The following is a 24,183-nucleotide window of genomic DNA, read 5'->3' on the forward strand; positions in this document are numbered from 1 at the left end:
TCTTAACTAAAATATACTCTATTTATTGAAAGAAAATACACTCTTTCTACCTCAATCTTAATTGCTAAAATTTGTTAAAAACGAACAGTAAATTTAATTCAATTATTAGCTAAACTTATTAAAATTCTATTTTCAACTATTAGCTAAAATTAATATAAAAAAAAAACATTAAATTAGGAATGACTGATGTGTATAGGAATGAGAAATACTTATCGCATTCCTCTCATGAGGAATGCCTTGTGTATTTCAGCTAACTTTGCGTGAGTTATTGAACTGAACCGAAAATATATTGAACTGTACTGAATATATTTTAATTTTTTCATAAATTATAATTCCTGCATATGAAATACTAAGCTGAATTGGACTGGAAAAGGGTTCAGACTAAAAACAAACTCAAAATGGGAATTTGAAAAAAGGAAAAAATAATTTTATATATATATATATATATATATATACACAGAACTTAAGGAAACTCATTGTCCTCGTATTTGCTTCGCTTCTTCAGTCAGTGAAAATCAAGTTCTTGTCATGCTAATATGTAATCACGTGTTTGTATTTGTACGAGGATTGCGAGACCTACCTGGACAGTGCAACCGTTAGCATGACTTTTCATTGTTCAGAAAATCATAAAAGTAAATTCCAACATTAAATAATTCAATGAATCATCGCTCAATAAACATTATCATTAGAATATGCGTATAAGAAAATATCAGAACAAAATACTAAGTGTATAGGACAGATAATCAATTTCAGCCTATCAGGTTCCAGAAACATGCTGGCCTTTAATTCGCAACAAAAAATATTAAATCGGCTTTTCACTTAAAGAAAGAATCATATTGACAGCACGCTATATGATGAACAATGCTTGAACTTTTCATTTTGTTAATAAGAAACTTATGTGCAATAATTGGATGATTAGCTTGAACTGCGCCATTTATTATTTGGGATTGCTTCCATCTTCACCAGGCAATTCCAATGTGTCTAGCACCTAATCTCGTAGGATCCTGCTTTTGTAATGTAACGAACCCACTCAACGGTATTGTACCCGCTCTTCTCCCATACCTGCAGAGGGTAAATAAATAAGATAGAACCACGTAGTGATCGGAAAATGAATGGGAAGAGTTTGGGTTCAGTGGATCGGGATGGCTACCTTAAGAAAACGGACACGTAAACCGGACGCTGTGAACATTGGAACCTGCATCAACAAATATAGAACAAGTACGTGTAAGTGAAAGTTTGGACTTTGGAAAGGCAGCTCCACAGGTAAATATGATAAATTTATTCAGAAGATTTGCCCGCAGAAGATGATCAATAAATAACAAATTGAACCATGGGAAAAGGGAACTTAAACAAAAATTAATCCCCCAAACAAAGATTACAATCGAGTGTTTAATTGCCATAATTTGATCCAAGAGGTCAGTGAAAACAGACTTTTTTGTTTATGAATCAGAAAGACACCTTTTCCTTCAACTAACGCAGAACAGATAAGTTCCTTGTAACAACTTTGAAAATATTTAGTAAAGATGAACCATGACAAGAGATGTCAAAGTTCCCAAGATAAATTTTAAACGCAACAGTTAAAATTAAAACAAGTTGAGTGAAACAACCACAGATGATTAGCCCCAAGTTCAGAGGGCTCGGACCAAAGGTAAGTTATGCTCCAACTCCTATTGTATCCACTTTTCATTCTAAGTAGCAATAATTATATGTAAGCTGTTTCTATCTGTAACACTGACAATTTCAAATGAACTACAATTTTAGAGTTTCAAACATCAGGCTACTCGGGGATTTAGCACCGATGCTAAAAACATAAAACACCGGGAAGATAGTAGCATGATGCCAGAAAGAATACTTCTAGGCAATAAGGAACTGCCAGCCTATTTTCATAAATTAGTTAACTAAACCAAAACAACACACCTGAAATTCCATCTGAATTGGTGGTCTGGTCCAAGGTTTCTTTTCTGTGATTGTGGAAATAAGTTCAACTTCTGCATTCAAGGTTGCCTCAGTTTGCCCAGGGAATTTTCTAATCCTAGAAAAATTAAGAAAAGCACAATAGATATGATAATATTAGAATGACTAGTTTACTAAAAATGGAAAGGGGGCAGGGGAAGTGCAAAAATTGATTCATATATACACAGCTTTTTAAAACAAAACAACATATTCAGTGATACCTCATAAGAAAGTTCAAAGTAATTGAATTTTTTTATGTTAAAGTAAGATATCATTGTTCAAATAATAATCACAATTTAGTGAGGCACTAACTTCCAAACCAAACAATCAATAGATGCATTGTATTTTGCTCGGCCTGATGTAACTGTGAAACTTGTTTTTGCTGTTTGTTTTGGCACAGGAATTTTGACTACAACCCCAAGTGCAAACATTTTTGCACCAAAAACACTCTTTACCTGAAAATATGTATCCAAAAAATAAATAAATAAACAAGAGGAGGATGGAAGATCTCTAAAACAATATATGCAATAGCAAAATTTCAAACCTTAACGTTCACTTCCAATCGTGATCGACCTAGTTCCTTGCCAGTTGTCAACACTTTGAAGGGAAGATTAACTCCCTCAGTGATTCGATACCTAGCCCCAGATGCAATTAGTAAATAATAGAGACAAGAACCAATGGCAATTCAAGCACGACGATGAACCCACCCACTCTATATAGCTTGTTATTTTGAAATACCCTATAATGGTCAGTCAAGATGAGTTCAGAGGAGAAAGAGGAAATTACAAACAATTGATCATCAATCTCCCCACCCACCAAAGCATTAAGGAGGATATTTGGTGCATATTTATGGAAATAAATACCAAGAAATATGATTAAAAGAAAAGAGCTTACTTCATTAGTTCAAATTCACCATCAGGCGGTACAAAACTAACAGTCTTCTCTGAGTTGAACCTTGTCAAGTTTACACATTGATGGAAAGTAACATCATCAAGCTCGATAGTTTTACCACTGTAACATAAATGTAGTTAAGCAGGGAAAAAATATTATCAGAATGGAAAAAGAAAAAGCCCTCCAAGTACAGAATATAGAACGAGGACTAAAATGTAAACGAGAAAACAAAACATCTTTGTTTAAAACAAATAATTTTCAATGCTAAAATTACAGCGAACATATAGTCACAACTTTAAAATTGACTATAAAAAACATTAGAAGTAAAAGAGGGGGAAACAAGTGCAACTGAAAGCTACCTTTTAATAGGACGGTTTTTAAGTTGTGATTCTTTCTCAAGACCAATCTTGTCATTCAAACCCAACTTTAAATCAGGCATTCCAGAAAGAAAGCATTTCATCAGAATCTTCCCAGTGACATCACAACGCAGAACACTACCTAAATTCACAAATTAGTTACCGGGCAGGCAAGCTAACAAACAGTGAAATTAAATTCCCAACCCACCTTTTGAAGACATAAGAAGATTCACGCTTTCCACAATATCAAGGAAGACCTGGAACAGGTCAACGTTATAACAGTATGGGCTGTATGGTACTATTGTAATAGTAGTAAACAATAGATGTGGTGCTGATGCAGCATAAAACTTGCCTCATTCTTTTTGTAGACAAGACCTTCTCTCCGCCAACCAACAGCACCAGTGACTTGTAAGGTTGCATTTGGAATAGGTCTATCTATGGGCTTTATTCAATGCACACAAAATATAATGAAGTACAGGATTTAATGAAAAAGCCAACACAATGGAGTAAAGATATTAAGGCAAGTAAAATCTAAAAATAAAATTATGCAGACAGACAGACATTGCACAACACACACACAGAATAGTAATTAAACATGCGAATAAGCTTTGAGACAGAAGTTAGAAGTTTATGTCAGCATTTTTTTTTTTCTTAATATATGAACCAAGTTTACAACTTATTGCTGAGAAGAGGTGTAGGAAAGGTGGAGAAGGAAAAAACAGATCCAAGCAATAAGGGATCAATTAAGTAATATAGAAACCTGATCATAGGTATCACTCGTGCCAACCTTGAGTTACATCAGCCCAAAACATTGGACAGAGCAATTTTTTCTCCAATCATAGGTTGATTAGTTTATTAACCTAAGCAAGAGATGGAAATTTAGCCAGAGAGCTAAGGGCCCTGTTTGTGTTTGGGAGAATGAAAAGAGGTGGTGCATTTCCATCTTTTCAACTTTAACATGAAGGGAGGAGCACAGAAGTTTTGGAAAAAAGAAATGAACTGATGTGATTATAGATGAACCATTTAAACCAATAGTGAACTAAATAAAAGAATGAAAATGCATATGTTTTTTAAATGGAATTCTTCATGGACCTTATGATTGGTATAATTTTAACCTTCCCATCTTTAATGGTGTACACTGTACACAATAGAACTTAGTATGGGCATATATGGCAAATGTTTTACCTTATTATTTTCATACATTCACACAACACCTATGCAGTATTATCTTCTTCTTTATATTTTGTCTTGCTAATATCTCCATGTTGTTTACTATCATATCTTTGTCTGTGTCCTTACTTCATGATAGCTACAAGAAACAATAGCATTTGCAAACTAACCTTGGATGAAAATGGGGAACGCACTCCTTCCTGAGTGATATAAAGCTTTAAGATCTCTGGTGAGAGATTTTGGGGGTAACCAAAGTCCATAATTTCTACAAAAAAAAGGTAGGTAATAATAATTTCCACATTGAAATTAGAATTATCATTTCTATGTCACAGAATTTAATTTGGTTTTCGGTACTAAACAAACCTTGACTAGGCAAAATATAATTTTTATTCTTTAGATAATATAAAATAGATTCACAATGCACCTAAAAGTTATCAAGCAAGAGCATTATTGCAGTTGCACATACAACATCACAATCAAAACCAACTTCCATTACAGTTCACAAGCAAAACCCTAGTTTATTGTTTATTTTTAACACAGTAACTTCCACTAAAATCATGACAGTCATTGTAGTCAGCTGTTGGTACCAATATAATGAATTGAGATCTTGTCAAAAGTCATCAAGAAAGGAACACATTGTATTCCTTCTTTTGTGTGCTTGAACTTTTTGTCAGTTGCCACCACCATAACCAAATAAATGTAGGATTCTCAATACACTTCCCGCCTAAAAGCCTGGTCATGCTAGTTGTCTATACAATTTATTTTGTATTTACATGAAATGAAAATCACATTATCATTAAAATATATTCTTATTACGAAGATGCACAATCATGCTCAAGTATATCTCTCTTCAGAATAGGTACCAAATTTCACACACATTACTCCTCAGTTAAGGAAACCTACGCCGATATATGAACGTAAGTAAAGTATACTCTTATAATTTCTAGCAGTTTTAAAACTACAGGAAACTAAAACCTTAGCACTTCTCCAAAATAACCATACAATAGACAAAATATCAAAGGAAGAACATGGAAAGAATTTAGTTGATTCTTTTTATGAATTACATACCATCTAGAAGTTCGTAAATGAGAACAAAATTATTGCGAATTGCATCTTCATCAAAAGCTCCACCAAAATATGATTTGAACAGTGCAACAGCCTGCAAGGAAAAATACAAAAACAAGCATCAACCACCATATACATCATGTGTTTCAATCATGACTGGTAGTGAAAATTTTCAGAGAAACTGTTAAACAAAACAACTTTAAATGGTGTTTGTGAAAAATCCCTTTTTTTTGGAGTCCAATGTTGCTGATTGATCCACGAAGCCAACCTCATCTAGAGGGAAATGGCTAGACCGCTGTTTGTTGTTGCTTGTTGGCAGACTAAACTTTCAAGTGACTCTCTTTAGACATTTGACAGGACTTTTAATTTCCATCAAACTACACTGACTACCAATTACAAGATTACATCTCCAAGATTTATTAGTAAGTCAATTGGCCCACTAAACACATAGCATTACTAAAACGAACCCAAAAGTCTACAACTATTAATTAACATAAATCACTTTACAGCTCAGCACAAACTTCCCATTTACTGGAACAATTTATATTTAATGAGTGAAAAGTGTACCAGGAACTTATCGTTGCTCCTCCACCAAATTCATGGTAGATTTCAAGTCTCTTCTCAATACTCAACACCTCATAATTTGGACTAACTTTGAGATTTAGAAAATTCCTCTTCACTTAAAACCATTTAACAGAAGCTAACAACTGTCAAAACAGAAATAATTTAACCTAGAAATTGATGCGAGCCATCATCTTAGATAGTTTCACTAGCAGCAATTAAACCTGAGATAAAGGTGAATGACAAATAGAGGTGGCAGTACCTCAACAACAAACTTGAAAGCACAAGCTACATTGGCGTTGCTGCTGACAACAATGACAATGTAGACATTGCTGATCTTCATGTAAAAGAAAGAGCATCCACCAATCTGCCTCACAGGACACGTACCAAGCTCCTTCGTTTGCATAATATGAGTCCGAAATGCATCCACCATATTTCCCCTGTAGAACAACGAATTAGAATGCATAATAACCCTAGCCACATCACTTATTTGAAATTCGAAACAACGACATCGCTACACACAAGGTATGATCAAAACGCGCGTAACTGTTTTCAAGTTGAAGAACCTATGCATGTCCGAATGCTTCCAGGAGCAATGAAAATGTGAATGAGAGAGAAAGAAAAGTGGAAGAAATATTACCCAACATCGTCGCGATAGAGGCGGTTGATGAGAACGTCTCCACGGAGGTTGAGGAAGTAAATGGCGGAAGCAGCCACCGGCATCTCCGGTCCACTTTATCAGAAATTCTATCGGAGATAATCTTTTACGTTGGTTTCGTTGCCGATTCGTGGTTTCGATTTTCGAGACGGAGCAGCAAAGAACGGGAAGGCGTCGTCGTTGATTTGTTGGATTGGATTCGGACACACGAGAAGAGAGCGCGTGAATTTGCCAATTCAGAATTGAATTGCTGACTGGAAATGAAAATTTTAAGAAAAACAACACTAGCGACGACACGGTGGAAATTTTTCTCCTTTTTATGATACCGAAAAATATTCAAGGGGGATTGTTTTTATTAAAAATATATATGAAATAGAAGTGCAAGAGAATAAATTTTTGTTTATTTAAATATTTTGTCTTATATGAATAAAAAATAGTATATCATGTACAGTTTAATATTTAATTTTATCACCGAAAATCAAGGAGAAATTAATCAATTCGGAGTTGTTGATGTTTATTCCAATTTATTTTGTATATTTTATTTATTTTATAAATAATTAATTTCATAAATTAAGTTGTAATTAAATTATTAATAAAATATAAATTATTTTTTCTTTAAAACTCAATCATTTTTTTTGTGTTATAGTTTTCTTAAATACAAAAACATAATGAAAATTATAAATTCATGAAAAATAAAAATATTTTGACAATAAATATATATTATATAATTAAGAGATCCTTCTCTATGCATTTTTTATTTTATCTTTTTCTCCAACTATTATTATTACTATTATTATAATATCATATATACTCTTTTTGGTTATTATTATTATTTTTTGATTTTTTATTCAAATTAAAATATTAATTATGTTTTGATGTTTAGAAAAATGGAGTACAACTAAAAAAATCAATGAATAATTAAGATTTAAGGTAAATAAATGGTTGTATTTTGTTATAATTAATTTTATTTTATTTTATTTTATAGAAGGAACTATTTGTAAAACATTGATTAAAGATTAATTTAAATAAATTAAAATTTAATATATTTATTTGCAAAACTAATAAATTTAAAGGTCAATTAAATGAAAATTAAAGTTTAAGATGAGTAGTTAAAAAATAAAGATTAAAAATTAATTAAGATAAAATTAAGGTTAAATTATATATTCATAGAAAGAAAAGGAACTACAAACAAAATGGTTATAAAATTAATATACCATAATTTCAATTGTGTAAAGAGTGTTTAAGATTTAGAGTTTAGAGTAAAATATAATAGAAATATTGTTAACTAGCTTTTAAAAGTTATAGATTACTTTTAGATTATTACAAGCTCATTTTCTTTTATATTTATCAAATAACTCTACAAATTTATCAACCAAAGCTACAAGCTATATTTACTAAATATAATTAATATCTTTGAAAAACATCTTTTTTATATATAAAAAAATTAAATATTTATTATATTTGAGATGTGAAATTACATTATTATTGAAAATTTTAAAAGATTAACTTTATTATATGAATGAATTCATAAAATCTCTATAATGATATAAGTAATTATTATTATATTGACTCAAAATCATATTAATAGGTTTTTTTTTTTTTGCTAGTTTTTCTATCAATTAGATTTTAAAAAATCTAAATATATTTAGCATTTTTTTGTCCAATTATATCAAATAAAAAAAATTAGATATGTCTCTATATTTTTTTAATGTTATAAAAAGTATTTATTATATGTGAATTTTTCTTAGTATTTTATTAAGTATAATTATTACTTTTTGATTAATTCATGTAATTACCTAATCAATAGTTTTTATTAATAAGTATAAGTGATTTAAACCATAAATAATATTTGACTTAAATATGATTTTTTAGAATTTTTAAAATTCATGACTCTTTTATTTAGTGGCCTATTTTTTTTTTAATAAGTTCATAAAAAAATTAAAATTTCTTATTAAAATACATATTTATCTCTATAATTAACACTTGTTTACAAATTAATTCCTACACTTAAGAAAACTTGAGTTTTAGTTTTTATATGAATATTTTGTTACATTTTAGTTTATATTAATTGTCGTTATAATATCGTTAACACGATTAACAGCAAGAACCAAAAAGTAAAAAATAAGTAACAAAACTTAACATATTACCCACATATAAGGACTATAACATAACTTTTCTAAATATAGGAATTATTCATAAATGAGTATCAACTATTGAAACTAAATATATAATTTAAATTTAAATTAAAGTTTAAGATATCTATTTATAAAGAGAATAAAATTTTGAGCAGTTAAATATTTATTATTTTTAAAAATATTTTAAAATAATAATGATATTTTTATTCTCTTTTTCTTTCATCTAAGTAAGAGAAACAAAAGAAAATATGTTTCTCTCTTTTGTTTTTATCTATCAAAATCAAACATCTTTTCCATCTTATTTATTTATTAGTTTAAATGATTGTTTAGTCATTATTTAAAATATTTTTTGTAATTTAGTTCTAGATAAGTAAAAAGATGTATAATTTTTATATGATTTTTTTTTCAATTTTGTCTATGTTGTTATAATAAATTTTAATCATGTGAAATTTTCTATAGAGTGTTATCGGTGATCCAACATACTGTGAAAGTGTTAAATATTAAGTTATCACTAATAGAAATACAACCCAACTGCCACAACAATATGATTGCAATAGAACTCTAAATCTAATTTGGTTCTATTAGGACTCCATGAGATAGTGAGGTAGTTAAGGTTATTGCCCCTAGTAGCAAAATTTTATACGTGAGAAGGAATGGAAAGAAGAAAAATGATGTAGGTAGGATGTGTAAATTGAGTGATAACAATAAGAAATAAGACTTTCTGCCCTCAATAATGTTTCAATTAGTAGCAACATACTTGACCTATGATTGATTATTTTAATTTTTGCAAAGTTATCTCATAATTTATATTATTGTTAGACATAACTATTTTCTAATATTTTCTTTACTAACTTGTTTGCCCAATATGTTTTTGTTAAAAAAAAGTCTTAGGACAATAGTCTTCCTTCATTTGCTTATTACTCTTACCAAATACATTTTCTTGTTATTACTCGTTGGGTTGACCAATTTGTTTAGAATCCACGTAAAATTTGTCAATTTTTTTCTTACATGTTCTGATACAAGTATGCTTATCATTCAAAATTTTTAATTAATTAAAAGCGATCGACCTATGATTTTTACTTTGTAAAACAAATTTGGTTTTGAAATCAATCTCAATCCAATTTGTGAATTCAATTTAAAAAATGCATCTTTAATTCAAATTTCTTAAATGATCGTTGAACATGCATCTTCAATTGATTCGATACGATTCTTTTCAATTCAATCTCGAAAATTTGAACTACACAAGTGAACGTTTCCAGATTGCATGAGTAATGAATTCGACACATGCAAATTATCCATAATCATATTGACGCTATCCTAGACCAAATTAAAAGTATTTGTGATAAATTTGAGAAAGTGAGAAATAAGATTTTGAATTGGATTGAAATATAAAACGTTAACTCATTGCTTTGTGGGATCAAATTCGTAGATCGATCTATGAAATTACTCCTTAGTCACGATTATGAATATAAAAACAGGTTTAAGAGTAATTATCATGAAAAAACTAAAATAAATTGCAAGAAAGAAGAGATAAGAAAGTACTCAAATTAACTCAAAGTCAAAAAATAACAAAAATGTAAAAAGGAAGAAAGTGATAAGTTCATATTTTGATGTGTTTTACAACTTATGTTTATGTAATTGGAGCTTATTTTGTGGATGTTTCTCACAAGTTTTATTATTAATTTTCACACTTAAAGCATAAGAGAACTATCGGCACATTATGGGAATATTTTGAGCAAAAATTGGATAATTTTAACTAGTCCTACACTTAAACACAATTGTACTTTGCACTTGACATGAGCATGCTTAGTTGTTTGGCACGATTGTGCTAGATCAGGATGCATAGTCATGTTGAATAGATCTGCATTCAAATGTTTAAATTCAAATTTTAAACCTTGCAGAAATTTTAATTGTGGAAAAAACCAATTTAAAAAGATCAAACTCATCCGCTAAAGATCAAGTGACGATCGAAGAACTCAGTGCACACCTTATATAAAGAGGCCTTGTGCTCTTAACAAAGGACACCTTCTACACACCATCTTCTTCCCTTAAGCTCTGACTTAATCAACCATTGAGAGTTACTAGAGATCATTGACAAAGACAACAAGCATTCCTTTGGAGTCCAAGCGAGTGATTGAGTGGTCCTTAGAGAACAAGAGCTATTTTCATCCTTCTTCCTTTAGGGCCTTTTTAGTTTGAATTTTTCTTTGTGTTTATGTATTTTTTTTATCATAATTTTCATTATTTATTTTGTTATGTGTAGCTAAATCCATAGCTAGGGCTATGACGGATCATATTACATACTCTATGTGATTTTTATGTTTAATAACAATGTTGGTTTCTTTTTAATATTTAGTTTTTATCTTATCGAATTAAATATGTTAAGAACTAATTACCCTTAATATTTCATAATTAATTGCATTGAAGGTGGCTATATCACATGTAATTAATGAAACTATAGGATAAACAGGATAAAGAGTTAGACGGATCAAACTTAATTATTCTCGTTGAACCGTTATTAAATTAACAAACTTGTATGCTTTTTATGTTTTCTCTACCTTTTGTCTTGCATGATTATTGGGGATAATTGTTTAAGAAAAAAAATATTAACATTGCATGATCATTAGGTGTTAATAGAATAAGTTTGGGTGGTTGATAAATATAAAAGAAACTAATATTGGAAATAAACCAAAAAAACATAGAAAGGCATAATAGTTGAACTCATATGCCCTATGTTCTTCTCATCCAATTACTTTCAAAAACTTATTTTGTGTCCTTTCAATTACTTTTTGAATTTAAACTTCTTTTGATTTTAATTCATTATGCCCCCTATCAGTTTAAATAATTAATTAATGTGTTCTTGATACTTGAAAATAATTTTTGTAGAATGATAACTTGGGAATTTAATTTTAAACCCTTTATTATTTTTTGACGGATACATTTGTCCAAAAACAGAAAGTTGAAAAGAGTTTGTCCTTCAACTCCTCCAACTTCCTCTCTTTATATAAAGGCTAACCATAAACTAAATTTAAGCTAAAAATTTTAAAAAGTAAAATGGGCTACAAAGCCTATATATATCCAAATCCTAGTAACAAACTATTAATGGACACTTAATTCATGTAACAGTAGCAGGGCCAACTTCAAATGTCTTTAACTCAAAACTCTAAATTCAGTGAATGATGTGTCAAATTGAAACTCTTTGAGTTAGCTTTTCAACATAACAAGAATGATTAAAAACTCCACCTGTATCACGAGTTATGACTAAAATAGTGAGTAGAGGTCAAAAATACTAAAATACAAAAATTAGGTATAATTACTAATTAAGACTTAAATAGGCACAAACCAAAAAAGTTAGCCTAAAATGGTGAAGTAATAATAAAAATGGTATCAAGAGATGGTAATTATATATACTAAAGTGTCAATATAATATGATTCATCAATAACTTAAAAATTTTCTCAAAAAATTAAGAAAAGAACAGATATATTATTAAGAATCTATCATTTTATTCCAGATACAAACATATTAATATGAAATATTAATTTATATAAAATTTGATAAGCAATGAAAATTTGTTTTTATTGAAGATTTCAGAAAATAATAACCTAGCTAATATATTGACAATAACGGTTATAACTAATAAATTGAAACTTTGTATTCTCTCAACTAACATAATAGATTGAAACTTTGTATTCTCTCAACTAACATAATAGGTATTGTACTAAGTGAAGCATAGATAATATCATTGTTTATAAGAAATTATTGTAATTAAGACTTCAAGAAAGAGAATTGTTAACTAATTTTTAACTAATTTATTTAAATAAATTGTGTCTTCAAATTTTTAACTAATTTGTTTAAGATTGGCTATGCATGCCATGTCAAGAGAACAAAATAGAATTCAAAGTTAACAAAATTTCATCAGAATGTTTGTTTCTGCTATATTAAAAGTCAACAAAAACAATAATATATTAAGTAAAGAGAATACCGTCAGCTTCTGGATACTAGGTGGTGACCCAATTGGGAAGTTCTACATCTAACCAAAAATATGGTAAGCGCAAAATGCGATGGGCGTTCAATTTTTGGGCAAATTAAGCACTAAAATAACAAATCGTAATTTTAGCGTGACAAATTAAACGGACAGCAAGCGCATCCATCCCGTTTATAAACCCCTTAATCCTCCCCATAGTTTCCCCGTGGCTGTACAGTTCATAAAATCAACCCGAGAAGAAATAAATAAAGCATTCACGAATCAAAGAAAAAGGAAAAATGGAAGGCGTTGCAAAGCTCTTCTGGGTGTTCGCGATCTGCATGTTGGTAATGGCACAGCTGATAACAGCCGCAGAAGAAAGCAGAGGAAAGGAGCTTATTAATAAGGTATGCGAAAAATCCGAAATAAAGGACCTTTGCATTGAAGTCCTTTCATCGGACCCTGTTAGAAGCCCAAACGCAAACCTTAAAGACTTGGCAATCGTATCTCTTAAAGTCGCTGCCAATAACGCTTCTAGCATTCTCTCCGACGCTAAAATGCTCATCGACGATGACAACTTGGACCCAGATGTTCAACAAGGCTTGGCTGATTGCAAGGAAAACATCTTGGACGCTGGGAGTCAACTCGAAGACAGCATTGCTGCATTGTTGGTGGGATCCCATGCTGATGCTAAGGTTTGGCTCAAAGCTGCTTTGGCTGCTATAACTACCTGCGACGATTCCATCCCAGGAGATGATGATATTCTTTCCGTTAAGAGTCATGTCTTCCGCAAATTGTGCAACATTGCCGTCGAAATCAACAGCTTAATGGCAAAGTCCTCCTAAATTATAATGTAACTGCTTTCTCCTTCGTTTTCATCACGTGTCTCAGTCTTTTCTGATTTCACGTTATTGTAAGTGCTGTCCCTGTTTTTTTTTATTACTATTGTGTATTTTGTTTCGTGCAAAAGGAGGGCTCGCGATATAAGAGAGTGCTCAACAAAAACAAACAACCCAAATTATTCTGTTGGTGTAAGATTTGGGTCCATGTGCAAGTGCCTTGCTCTTTGTTTATAGTGAATCCTACTTTTGAATTTTTGTTTTTTGTGGAAAGTTTCCATTGGCAAAAGTCAATCTGGATAACCTCTCTCTATCATTTAATTTCTTCATTTTTTTTTCAACTTGTGGGAAATCCTGTTCGATCTGAACACACCTCCAATGTTGGGAATCATAATAAAATACTGAACACTTGCTTGCAGAGTGCAAAAAATTTTCCTGTTTTAAAAATTATTTAGAAGTCATTTTAGATCTCGTATAAAAATTGTTAATCGGGACAAAAGTTAATTTTGTTGAATGAATGGAGTGAAAATTTTCTGTTTTTAGAAATTTCTTTTTTTACTTTTCTTAAAACAACCTTTTTTCATCATTTAAAAATATTCATTATTTTTATGAAATAAATAAATTTAAATACAAATTATTAGTTTTAATTACTTATAGTCAAATATACGATTGAAGTCAATATTTTTATATTTATTTTTTATTCTTTTATTTGTTTATTCATAGTAATTCATTTATCTCCTATATAATTAATTAGAAAGCAATTCTAATATATTTTGATAATCAGGATCTTTAAACATGTTTTTCTTCCCTGTTAATAGATTGATCCTGTATTAAGAATTTTGTTTTTCACTTTTTAATATAAATATATTTTTATTATATTTTATGTGTATATTTTTTTTTATTATTTAGCGTTTTATATTTTTGAAAGTTTTAAATTATTAACTGTTACTATACTTTTTATTTAAAATGAATTTTTAACCTTTTCAGATTAGGCTACTTATATGACGTAGTTAAAAATTTTAAGTTGAAGAGCACAAGAAATACATTTTTAATATACTTTTTAATACGTTCATAATTACTTAATGGTTAAAATTTTATTAAATATTATGAAAATATGATAGAGAATTATTAAAGTAAGAGAGGTCGTTATTTAAATTAGAATTAAGAATCACAAAACTTTTAATATTTTTAATAATTTTAAATTTATAATTAAAAATATGTTTAAAAAAGTGTATTATTAATTTTTTTTAAGTTTTGTTTTCAAACTAGGGCAAATACTAACGTGTTCTTAGACAATCATTTAAAAATATAATAAATACATATTTTTATTCTTTTTAATTTTTTAACTAATATTTTAAAAATACTAATTAACAAGATGTCAAACTATTTTTTTTTTTTGGGTACTTATGTCATTGAATATAAGATTTAGATAATATTTGTTTTTATTTTGAAAAATAGTTTTCTTTTTTTAAAAATAAAAAATACACTTATTTTTAATTTTTCAAAACAAATATGCTCTTAATATTAACATTTTAGTACAAAAATATAAATCAAGTTAAGCTCATGTAAAAAATCAAGAAGTTAAATTTTTAAGTTAAAGTTGATTTTCAAGCTAGCCTGAATCATACTTAGTGAATTATATTTCATTCGATAAAATTGATTGAAATAAATTTATAGCTTATAACTTATACTTAAAAAGGTAAATAAAATGTATATCTTATAATTAAAAATTTATAATCTTTGAAGTAGCTATTTTATAAAATGAGTTAAAATATATTAAATGATTAAAATAATATGTAATATTTTATTAATATAATATTAAAATAAAATTAAAAGAAATATTTAATTTTCAGTTTTAATCTGTTACGACCCTCTTTTTGTAAAGGATCAGTGAAAAAGAATAAGAGCTTAAAAGAAAAAAAAAAGAGGAATAGAAAAAAATCACTTTTATTAACAATCAATGTAAAATGAGAAAGAAGAGAATAGAGAAAAAAAATAAAAGAACATACGAAAAGAAGTTGTATTAATAATCAACATTAGAAAAAAGTTAAAAGGAGAAGAGAATACAAAAAATTAAGAGAATGTAAGAAGAGAAAGAAAGATGAATAGAGGAAAGAGAGATCAAAGAAGAGAGAGAAAGAAAGAATTGAGGAAGAAAGTATTGAAGGAAGAACAAGAATTATGAAGATGAGAAACTACAGAGTCGAGAAGAAAGCACCATACACAAAAGTATATTTGTGAATTATTATATTAGGAATTCAAATTCTTATGGTATAGGTTAAGAATTGAAGGGGACAAAATATAGTTATAATAAAATTTCATAGAATTGGTCAATGGAATTATAATTTTAATTTTAAATGGATATCCAAACATGATAATTAAAATTCTGAAGTACAATATCAACGTCTAATTTCATACTTAATTTCATATGCCAAACGGACACTTTGTGATTTCATTGAAGGAAAGGAAGGACACTATAAATTTTTATAATATATTTTTCTATTTAAAAATTTAATTTGTAAATTAGATTATTTTCAAAAGTATTTAATATAACATTTTTTAATATTTTTTATATTATTTTAAAAAATAAAGAATACTTATTTTAAAAATTAAATGTGATAATATTAATAACATAATTTTTTTTAAAAATAATACGTTTACTTTTATTACACAACATACCATATTATTTAACATATTAATTTTTTTTCACCAGAAATAACTTAATTATATTAGAACTATTTAACTAATCTATTTTAATATTAAAATTAAATTTTAATAAAATAGTCATACTTTTTATTTTTGACTATTTGTTTTATTGAAAAAATTGAAAGTTAGACATAAAATTGACAACTTGTTTTTCAAAAAATTTTATTATAAAGAGATAGTCTTATATTAAAAATAATCTGCATTTTAAAATTTTTTAGTAAGTCATATATAAAAAATGTGACTAACTTTATCTGCATAAAAAAAATTGAAAATTAGCCCGATCTTGTAATTTTAAAATGAAATTACACTATCGTAGTAAAAAAAATTCTTTTTTTAGTATTTAATATATTTTAATTAAAATATTATGATAATTTAAATTTATCACATTATCAATTAATCATAGATTATTATATAATTAAGAATATTAATTTTATGATAACTATCTTAGGTCATATGCATAAAAATATTATTTAATTAACTAATAACAATATTTAGACTAGTAACAATATAAATAAATATTAAATATACATACATATTTATAAATATCTAATTTATTTAATACTAGATATGCATATTAACATAAATATATAATTGTTTTCATATTTATATTAATAAAATTTTTTATTTATACATGAGTTAATACACATACGGTACAGAAAATAGAATTTTTAAATATTAAATTTACACATTTCCAACATACAAATTAATAAAGCACCGATGCCATTTTTATAGAACCTAAAAATGTTCATATGTATATATATTTACAACTGTTATTTCGTAAGGAACTCAAAATAGAAGTTTTTAAATAATAATTATATTACTTGAAAAATGTATCTAAACAGTTTAGACCTATCGTTAAAATTTAGATTAACAAAATAATTTAAAGTTACAATTTTCTCTCAAAAAGTGTTGACTTTGATGTTCCTCAGTCAGATCTTCCAGCTTGAGAAGTAGTTACAGTACCTGTCACTTCTGCTCACGTACTACAATATGATCATCACAAAATACACACATACACGATATAGACAGAATGCAAGGGTAAGCTTACGAAACAAAAATCACAACATAAACAACAGATTATAACATAAATGTTTATACAACTTATCATTTCGTAATTTTTCAGCTCTTAAAGCAGCAATATAACACATTATCAACTTATTTAATGCAAACTACAACAACTCAGTCCTAATTAGGGTCACAACCTTAATAACCCAGCATGAACCTACAATTTTTGGGTCTAAGAGCGACCCGACCCGGTACCTGTATCCAGATAAAATACAACTCAACTCAGCACGTTACCCCAATTTTTACATGCCTATGACCTCAACTCAACATGTTAACTAATTGTTACATTCCTATGACCCCAAAATATGCGACTCGACCTCAATACGATACCATTTCCTATAAATGTCAATAGTAAGCATTTCAACATATTATTTTATAATGAGTAATTAGCTAATTTAAGCACTTTATACTACAACATTTCAACAAATATCTCAAACATAAACAATTTTATACCAATCACAAGATAATAGAAAATCTCGTCACATACATCAGTTTAATGCAATCATTAACAACAATCAAGTCACCAAGCCATGCTTACTCGAGATTCTTCTCTAGGTTTTGTTCATACATAGGTTTACTTTCAACTAGGACCAAGTTGTACATATAGGTATCCTAATACCTAGCGCATGGATAAAGTGATGACAACCACAAATTGTGTCGCTGAATTAAACGATCTTGAATTGAATTTCACACAATAAAAATAAAATTATTAGGGTACAAATAGGAATTGAAATAAGAAGAAAATTAATAAAAAGTGAAAATAGAATAGAGATGAAAAATGGTGCCACAATTACAAGATTGATAAGCAAAGGAATGATCGCCACAAGAGTTTTGGCCTCTTGATAAGATCAAAGAAAATTGGTTCACTCAAGAACCTAAAGTCACACTCTCTCACAAGAGTGCTCAATATCAAATTGTATTCAAAATTAATTAAAAGTGTGTTTATAAGAGCTTATATAAACCTAACGCTTATAAACCAATACTAACACAAGCCCTAATGGACCTCTTGTACTAACAAGCCTAAATTCAAATAAAGTAAATAAAATAACAAGATTTTATCCTAAATAAAAACTCAAAATAAGTAATGACTAATATTAAAATAAATAAACTCAATATAATAATTAAATCTTAATGAAACTCATTAGAGTCCAAATTCTCAAAGCATATGTAATAGACCATATTGAGCTTTTCTAACTCCAAATTAAGTTCTCTTTCAATTAGAACGGCAACAATCTTTTTTAAGTCTCCATTTATTTTTTTGCCCTTGTCCTTGTCATTGGTCCTTGAACTCCTTCTAATGTCATCAAGTCTTTGTCTTCAATGGGCCTTCCTTGATTTTCATCAATCCCTCCTTCTTCAAGAAAATTAGTCCTCGAATTTGGCTCTTTATTACCTATATCAACGAGAGATAAATCAAATACATTAAAAGTAACATTAACACCATACTTACCTAGTAAGTCCACTTTGTATGCATTATCTCCAATCTTTTCTAAGACTTGGAATAATTCATCCCCTCTTGTTTGAAGCCTTGAATTTCCTTGCATGGAAACTTTTTTTTGCGCATATATACCCAAACCTAATCTCTAGGTTCAAATTCTACTTTCTTCCTTCCCTTGTTGATATACTTTGCTTGTTGCTCTACTTTCTTTTTAATTTGATGTTTTATCTTTCTAATTGGAGGTAGGAAGTAAGGTACTTTTTTAGGGAAGACATCTTCAAAATCTTGCAGAAGAAAGGAAGCATCACTAGGCAAAATATTGTTAGCAAAGGAATCCATAAATTTATTTTGAGGATTTTCTTTACACAAAGGTAGGCAGGCACATAGGTCGAGAGGCCAACAAAACTTTCTTCACTTCTTTTCCTTTCACAAACAAATTTTCTCTCCTTTCACATTGATTTTTTTCTTCACTTTTCTTTTCACTCTCATATTTCTCACTTGTAAGTGTCTTCACTTTCGTCCCTTTTTTTTAATTTTGCCCTCAAACTCACTCTTTTTCTTTTCATTTCTTCTCTCATTTTTTTTTCTTGCTCTCTTCTTAACTTCATGACTTTTTGATCTTCATGTACTTGACTAGGAGTCATGGGCACTAAAGTGATTGTGCACATTTTATGTACAAAAGTAAACTTGTTGGAATGACCATCATGAATAGCTTTCTTGTCAAATTGCCAAGGTCTTCCTAAGAGGATATGACTTGCTTCCATAGACACTACATCACATAAGACTTCATTCTCGTACTTGTCAATAGAAAAAGTAATCAAAACCTATTTATTAACAACCAACTCTCCTTCATCACTCAACCATTGTAACTTATAGGGCTTAGGGTGAGCAATAGTAGTAAGATTCAATTTTTCAACAAGTCTAACACTAGCCATATTGGTACAACTACCACCATCAACAATAAAAGAACAAATCTTTACACGTACCAAGCATCTTGAATTAAAAATATTTTCTCTTTGTGTAGTGTCATCCTCTTTAGCTACACTACTCAAGAGACGCTTTACCATAAGCACATCTCCTTTGTGTCATAAAGCTTCAAACTCACTATCTTCTTCACTTGAAGTATGTGATGATTAAGATGAACTTGCACTTGAGATTTCACCATTCTCCTTCAATCATAGTTTTCTTGTTTGGACATTGGGATGCAATATAACCCTTTTCAAGACATTTGAAGCATTTAATTGCTCTATGCTGAGACGTAGGAGAAGTAGAAGTATTAGTAGAATTAAAAGAAGTTTTAGAGGAAGGTTTACCACTTTGCACAACTATATCCTTAATTGATATTTCCTCCTTCCTTACATCTTCCTTTCATCCTTTTGAGTTGTAGGAAGAAACATTCTTCCTCAAAGTACCATTTCTCTTTAGTTGTGCTTCTACTTTAATAGCTTGGTAAACCAAATCTTCAAGTTCTACATAGGGATGAAGTTTCACTATGTCACGGATGTCATGATTCAACCCATTCAAGAAATGAGCCATTGTCGCTTCTCTTTCTTCAAATACATTAGCTCTTATCATGACAACTTTCATTTCTTTATAATAGTCATCAACACTTTTGTCACATTGCCTCAAACCTTGAAGCTTTGTATGGAGCTCTCTATTATAGTATGTAGGAACAAATCTCTTACGTATTAAGTTCCTCATTTCAATCCATGTATCTACAGGCTCTTCATCATATCTCTTTCTGTCCCTTTGAATTTGATCTCACCACACCAAAGCGTAGTCATGAAACTCTAGGAAAATTACTTTTACTTTCTTTTCTTCACTATAATCATGGCATGAAAATACTTGATCTATCTTCAATTCTCACTCTAAGTATGCTTCAACAACATTCTTCCCATGAAAACTAAGAATTTTTATTTTAACTCCACAAATTCTCTCATTTTCTCTTACTTTTACATCCTCTCCTCTCCTCCTCTTTTCATTGCTCCTCTCTCTCCTTCTATCATACCTTCTTTCTTCATCATCTCTCTTATTTCTTCTTCTTTTTCTTGAAGAATTACTAGAGTCTTCATGGGCATGTGGGGAATGATCACGTGACCGCCTTCTTGCATTATTTGCCAACACCTCTTGAACATTTTTTATTGCTTCATTTTGTCTCTCAAACATTCTTTCAAATCTTTGTGTAAGTCTTTCAATTTGTGACGGAGGAGTGTTCTGTTACTTGATCTTCCTTCTTCTGACATTCTACAAAATAATAAAAGTTAATGCAAAAAGAAAAGGTTCTCTCTACTCGCTAAGTGTTTTTCACTCAATAGATATTCATTCGTGTTTCACTCTAAATTGGCTCTTGTGTGAGGATTTTTCTCTTGCCTTTTTCCCTTCAAGTGCTCTCAAGAGTTCTTAAGGAAGTCAACCTTCAATCCACACAATCAGCCAAAATCAAGAGACGATCAATAAACGAGAAACAAGTGAACCCAAAAAAAGAAAACTCTAAGACAAAACTAAGGAAGCGAACAAGACAATAGAAAAAAAAGGACTAAATAAGAAGTAAACATACTCAAAAGTAGATTGCAAATAAAATAAAATTGGAGAATTTAAAGAAGATTATGTAACGTTAAATAACAACTATTTTTTTTTTTTTGGTATTGAATCAAGCAAAATAAACAAAAGATTGGAAGAAATATATCAAAACACACTTTTGTGTGTTGCAATTTTTTTTTGTAGTATATTTTTCTCTTTTTTTTTTCAATGAGCACTACGAAATAGTGTGGATAAACAGTACCTTTCAATCCAATTCTAACCAAAACTATTGATACCAATTGATGACAACCACAAACTGTGTCGCCAAATTAAATGATCTTGAATTAAATTTCACACAATAAAAACGAAATTATTAGGTCACAAATAAGAATTAAAATAAGAAGAAAATTAATAAAAAGTAAAAATAAAATAGAGATAGAAAATGGCGCTACAATCACAAGATTGATAAGCCAAGGAACGATTGTCACAAGAGTCTTGACCTCTTGATAAGATCAAAGAAAATTGGCTCACATAAGAACCTAGAGTCACACGCTCTTATAAGAGTGTTCAATCTCAAATTGTAATCAAAACTAATTAAAAGTGTATTTACAAGAGCTTATATAAACCTAATGCTTATAAACCAATACAAACACAAATTCTAATAGGCCTCTTGTATTAATAAGCCTAAATTTAAATAAACTAAATAAAATAACAAGATTTTATCCTAAATAAAAACTCAAAATAAATAATGACTAATATTAAAATAAATAAACTAAATATAATAATTAAATTCTAATAAAACTCATTAGAGTCTAAATTCTCTAAGCATATGTAATTGACCATATTGGACTTTTCTAACTCCAAATTAAGTTCTCTTTCAATTAGAACAGAAACAATCTTTTCTAAGTCTCCATTTATTCTCTTTGCCCTTACCCTTGTCATTGGTCTTTGAACTCCTCCTAGTGTCTTCAAGTCTTTGTCTTCAATGGCTCTTCCTTGATTTTCATCATAAAGTCAGTTTAAGTAAACTCTCCTTACCTGGAATGGGTTTCTCAGATCAAACTCCACGTAAACTTCTAAGGAAAGAAACAATGCCTGAGGCTCAAATCTCCTCATTATTAGTAAATAGAAACTTTAAAGAAGAAGAACCCAAGAAATAAGAAGTAAGGTTGGAGAGTAAGAACTGAAGAGCTTGCTTGGATCTGTACCAAATAAAGGTTCTCACTCAGATCAAGTTTCCTCTCGGATCGTGAAGAATTTCAGCCTTGAGAACGTTTCCTTTAAGCTACGAAGGTGAGAGAACAGAGAGAAAATGAGAGAGGAGAGCTATCTAGTAAAAAAGAACGTTTCTTAGAGCTAGGGCTCTTTAAATACCCCTTTAGGCCTGCAAGCTCTTGCTTGGGTGAGTTAACTCTCGCCTAAGCAAGCCCTATTCTTGCCTAGACGAGTCCATTCGCGCTTGAGCGAGAAAACCAAATAGCGGAACCTCTCATATTTCTACTATTTGTTGCTTGAGTGAAGGACATTTCGCTTGAGCGAAGTGTATCTTGCTTGAACGAGAAACATTCTTACCTAAGCTAGACTGGGTCCAGAAAATTACCCATTTTTCCTACGACTCCTCGCTTAAGCGAGATCCCTTCTTACTTGGACGAAGGGACAGTTGGGATAATCCTATCTATTCTCACTAATCTTGCTTAAGCGAGAATGCTCTAAATGCATGATTTAGTGTGACCCAGTCTCGCTTGAGCGAGAATTACCTCGCCTGAGCGAGACACCCTGCACACATAATTCCTAATCTCTGTCCCAGATGAGATAATACCAGCTCTCGACCATAGTCCCTAGATTATCCTATGCACAATACACTTAACAATTAATCTTTGACTCGCTCTGCACCTCACATTTAACAACATCACCACGCAGCACTTGTGAATATATTGCTCCTTATCTGACAATTCATACAACTTTTATATTTATATTCTAATATATAAATAATTCATATAGTTTAGACATACACAACATTACTTAAAAAGAATAATAAATACACATAAATATACTGATCTGACACAATCTAGACAAATCTCTCATCTTTATTCATAAATTTGACATATATTTTATTTAAAATATCGATTCATCCATATGTGATATTGACCATGACTGTTAGATACAGTCAATAGGTATTAATGATAAAGATTATGATGATAAAATGCCTAAAAGGAGAAAAACTCACAATGCAAACCTTCTCCACAACCTAGAAGAAAAGACCTAAAAAATTATCTCTAGATTGAAATTCATAAAAAACATGAACCATTACCCGTTTGTCATGAGGCATTTAGGATCATTAAAGAATAAGGTTTTTCCCTAATCCTCTAAATGACCCTGATCTCATTACTTGACCTTTACCTTTAAAATTTGTAGACCCTTAATCCAAACTCCTAAACTTATCGCTTGTATGATGTTTTCATGAACTTCTAACAAATTCCATCAAGATTTTTCTTCTTTTGAAAGAAGAACTGATCCTATTTCTAAAGTATTCACCAAGTTGTTGATTCTTTCTAATGAAGTCTATTTGATGGTAAATTAAAGTCTCTAAATCTAACCGTAAAAGTTTTGAATTGATAATATGAAAATTCCAAAGCCTAGAATATGATCTTTAAGATGATTGATACAAAGATCAATAAGATTGTTGATAATCTAGATAAAATTGATGAAAGACTTTAAGAGTAATGGGACCAACACATAATAAACTTTGAACTATTGGCTAAAATTTATTAAAAACTATAAAAATTATTTGGATTTCACTCTCTCACTCCAAAATTAACCGTTTTTTCTCATACTTTTGTAATTTTTAATAAATTTTAACT

The 24,183-nt window shown here is 29.4% G+C and overlaps 2 protein-coding genes across 2 annotated transcripts; one reads left to right on the top strand and one right to left on the bottom strand.

Moving 5' to 3' along the window:
* Window positions 1-660: 660 nt before the first annotated feature.
* Window positions 661-6,762, bottom strand: LOC113857387 (AP-2 complex subunit mu-like). Its single transcript, XM_027489211.1, has 13 exons — window positions 6,637-6,762; window positions 6,259-6,436; window positions 5,439-5,529; window positions 4,541-4,635; window positions 3,553-3,642; window positions 3,409-3,457; window positions 3,204-3,342; window positions 2,848-2,964; window positions 2,498-2,588; window positions 2,266-2,408; window positions 1,918-2,032; window positions 1,151-1,195; window positions 661-1,062 (listed from the first exon to the last, which is right to left on the bottom strand). Exons 1-13 carry the CDS (start codon window positions 6,717-6,719, stop codon window positions 982-984), a joined length of 1,317 nt encoding a protein of 438 aa, XP_027345012.1. The 5' UTR covers window positions 6,720-6,762; the 3' UTR covers window positions 661-981.
* Window positions 6,763-13,053: 6,291 nt separating this feature from the next.
* Window positions 13,054-13,599, top strand: LOC113858083 (pectinesterase inhibitor-like). The gene has a single exon (XM_027490538.1). It carries the CDS (start codon window positions 13,054-13,056, stop codon window positions 13,597-13,599), a length of 546 nt encoding a protein of 181 aa, XP_027346339.1.
* Window positions 13,600-24,183: the final 10,584 nt, after the last annotated feature.

Source organism: Abrus precatorius, unplaced genomic scaffold (genome assembly GCF_003935025.1).
Source record: "Abrus precatorius isolate BTA unplaced genomic scaffold, Abrus_2018 Scaffold2, whole genome shotgun sequence".
Taxonomy (NCBI): Eukaryota; Viridiplantae; Streptophyta; class Magnoliopsida; order Fabales; family Fabaceae; genus Abrus; species Abrus precatorius.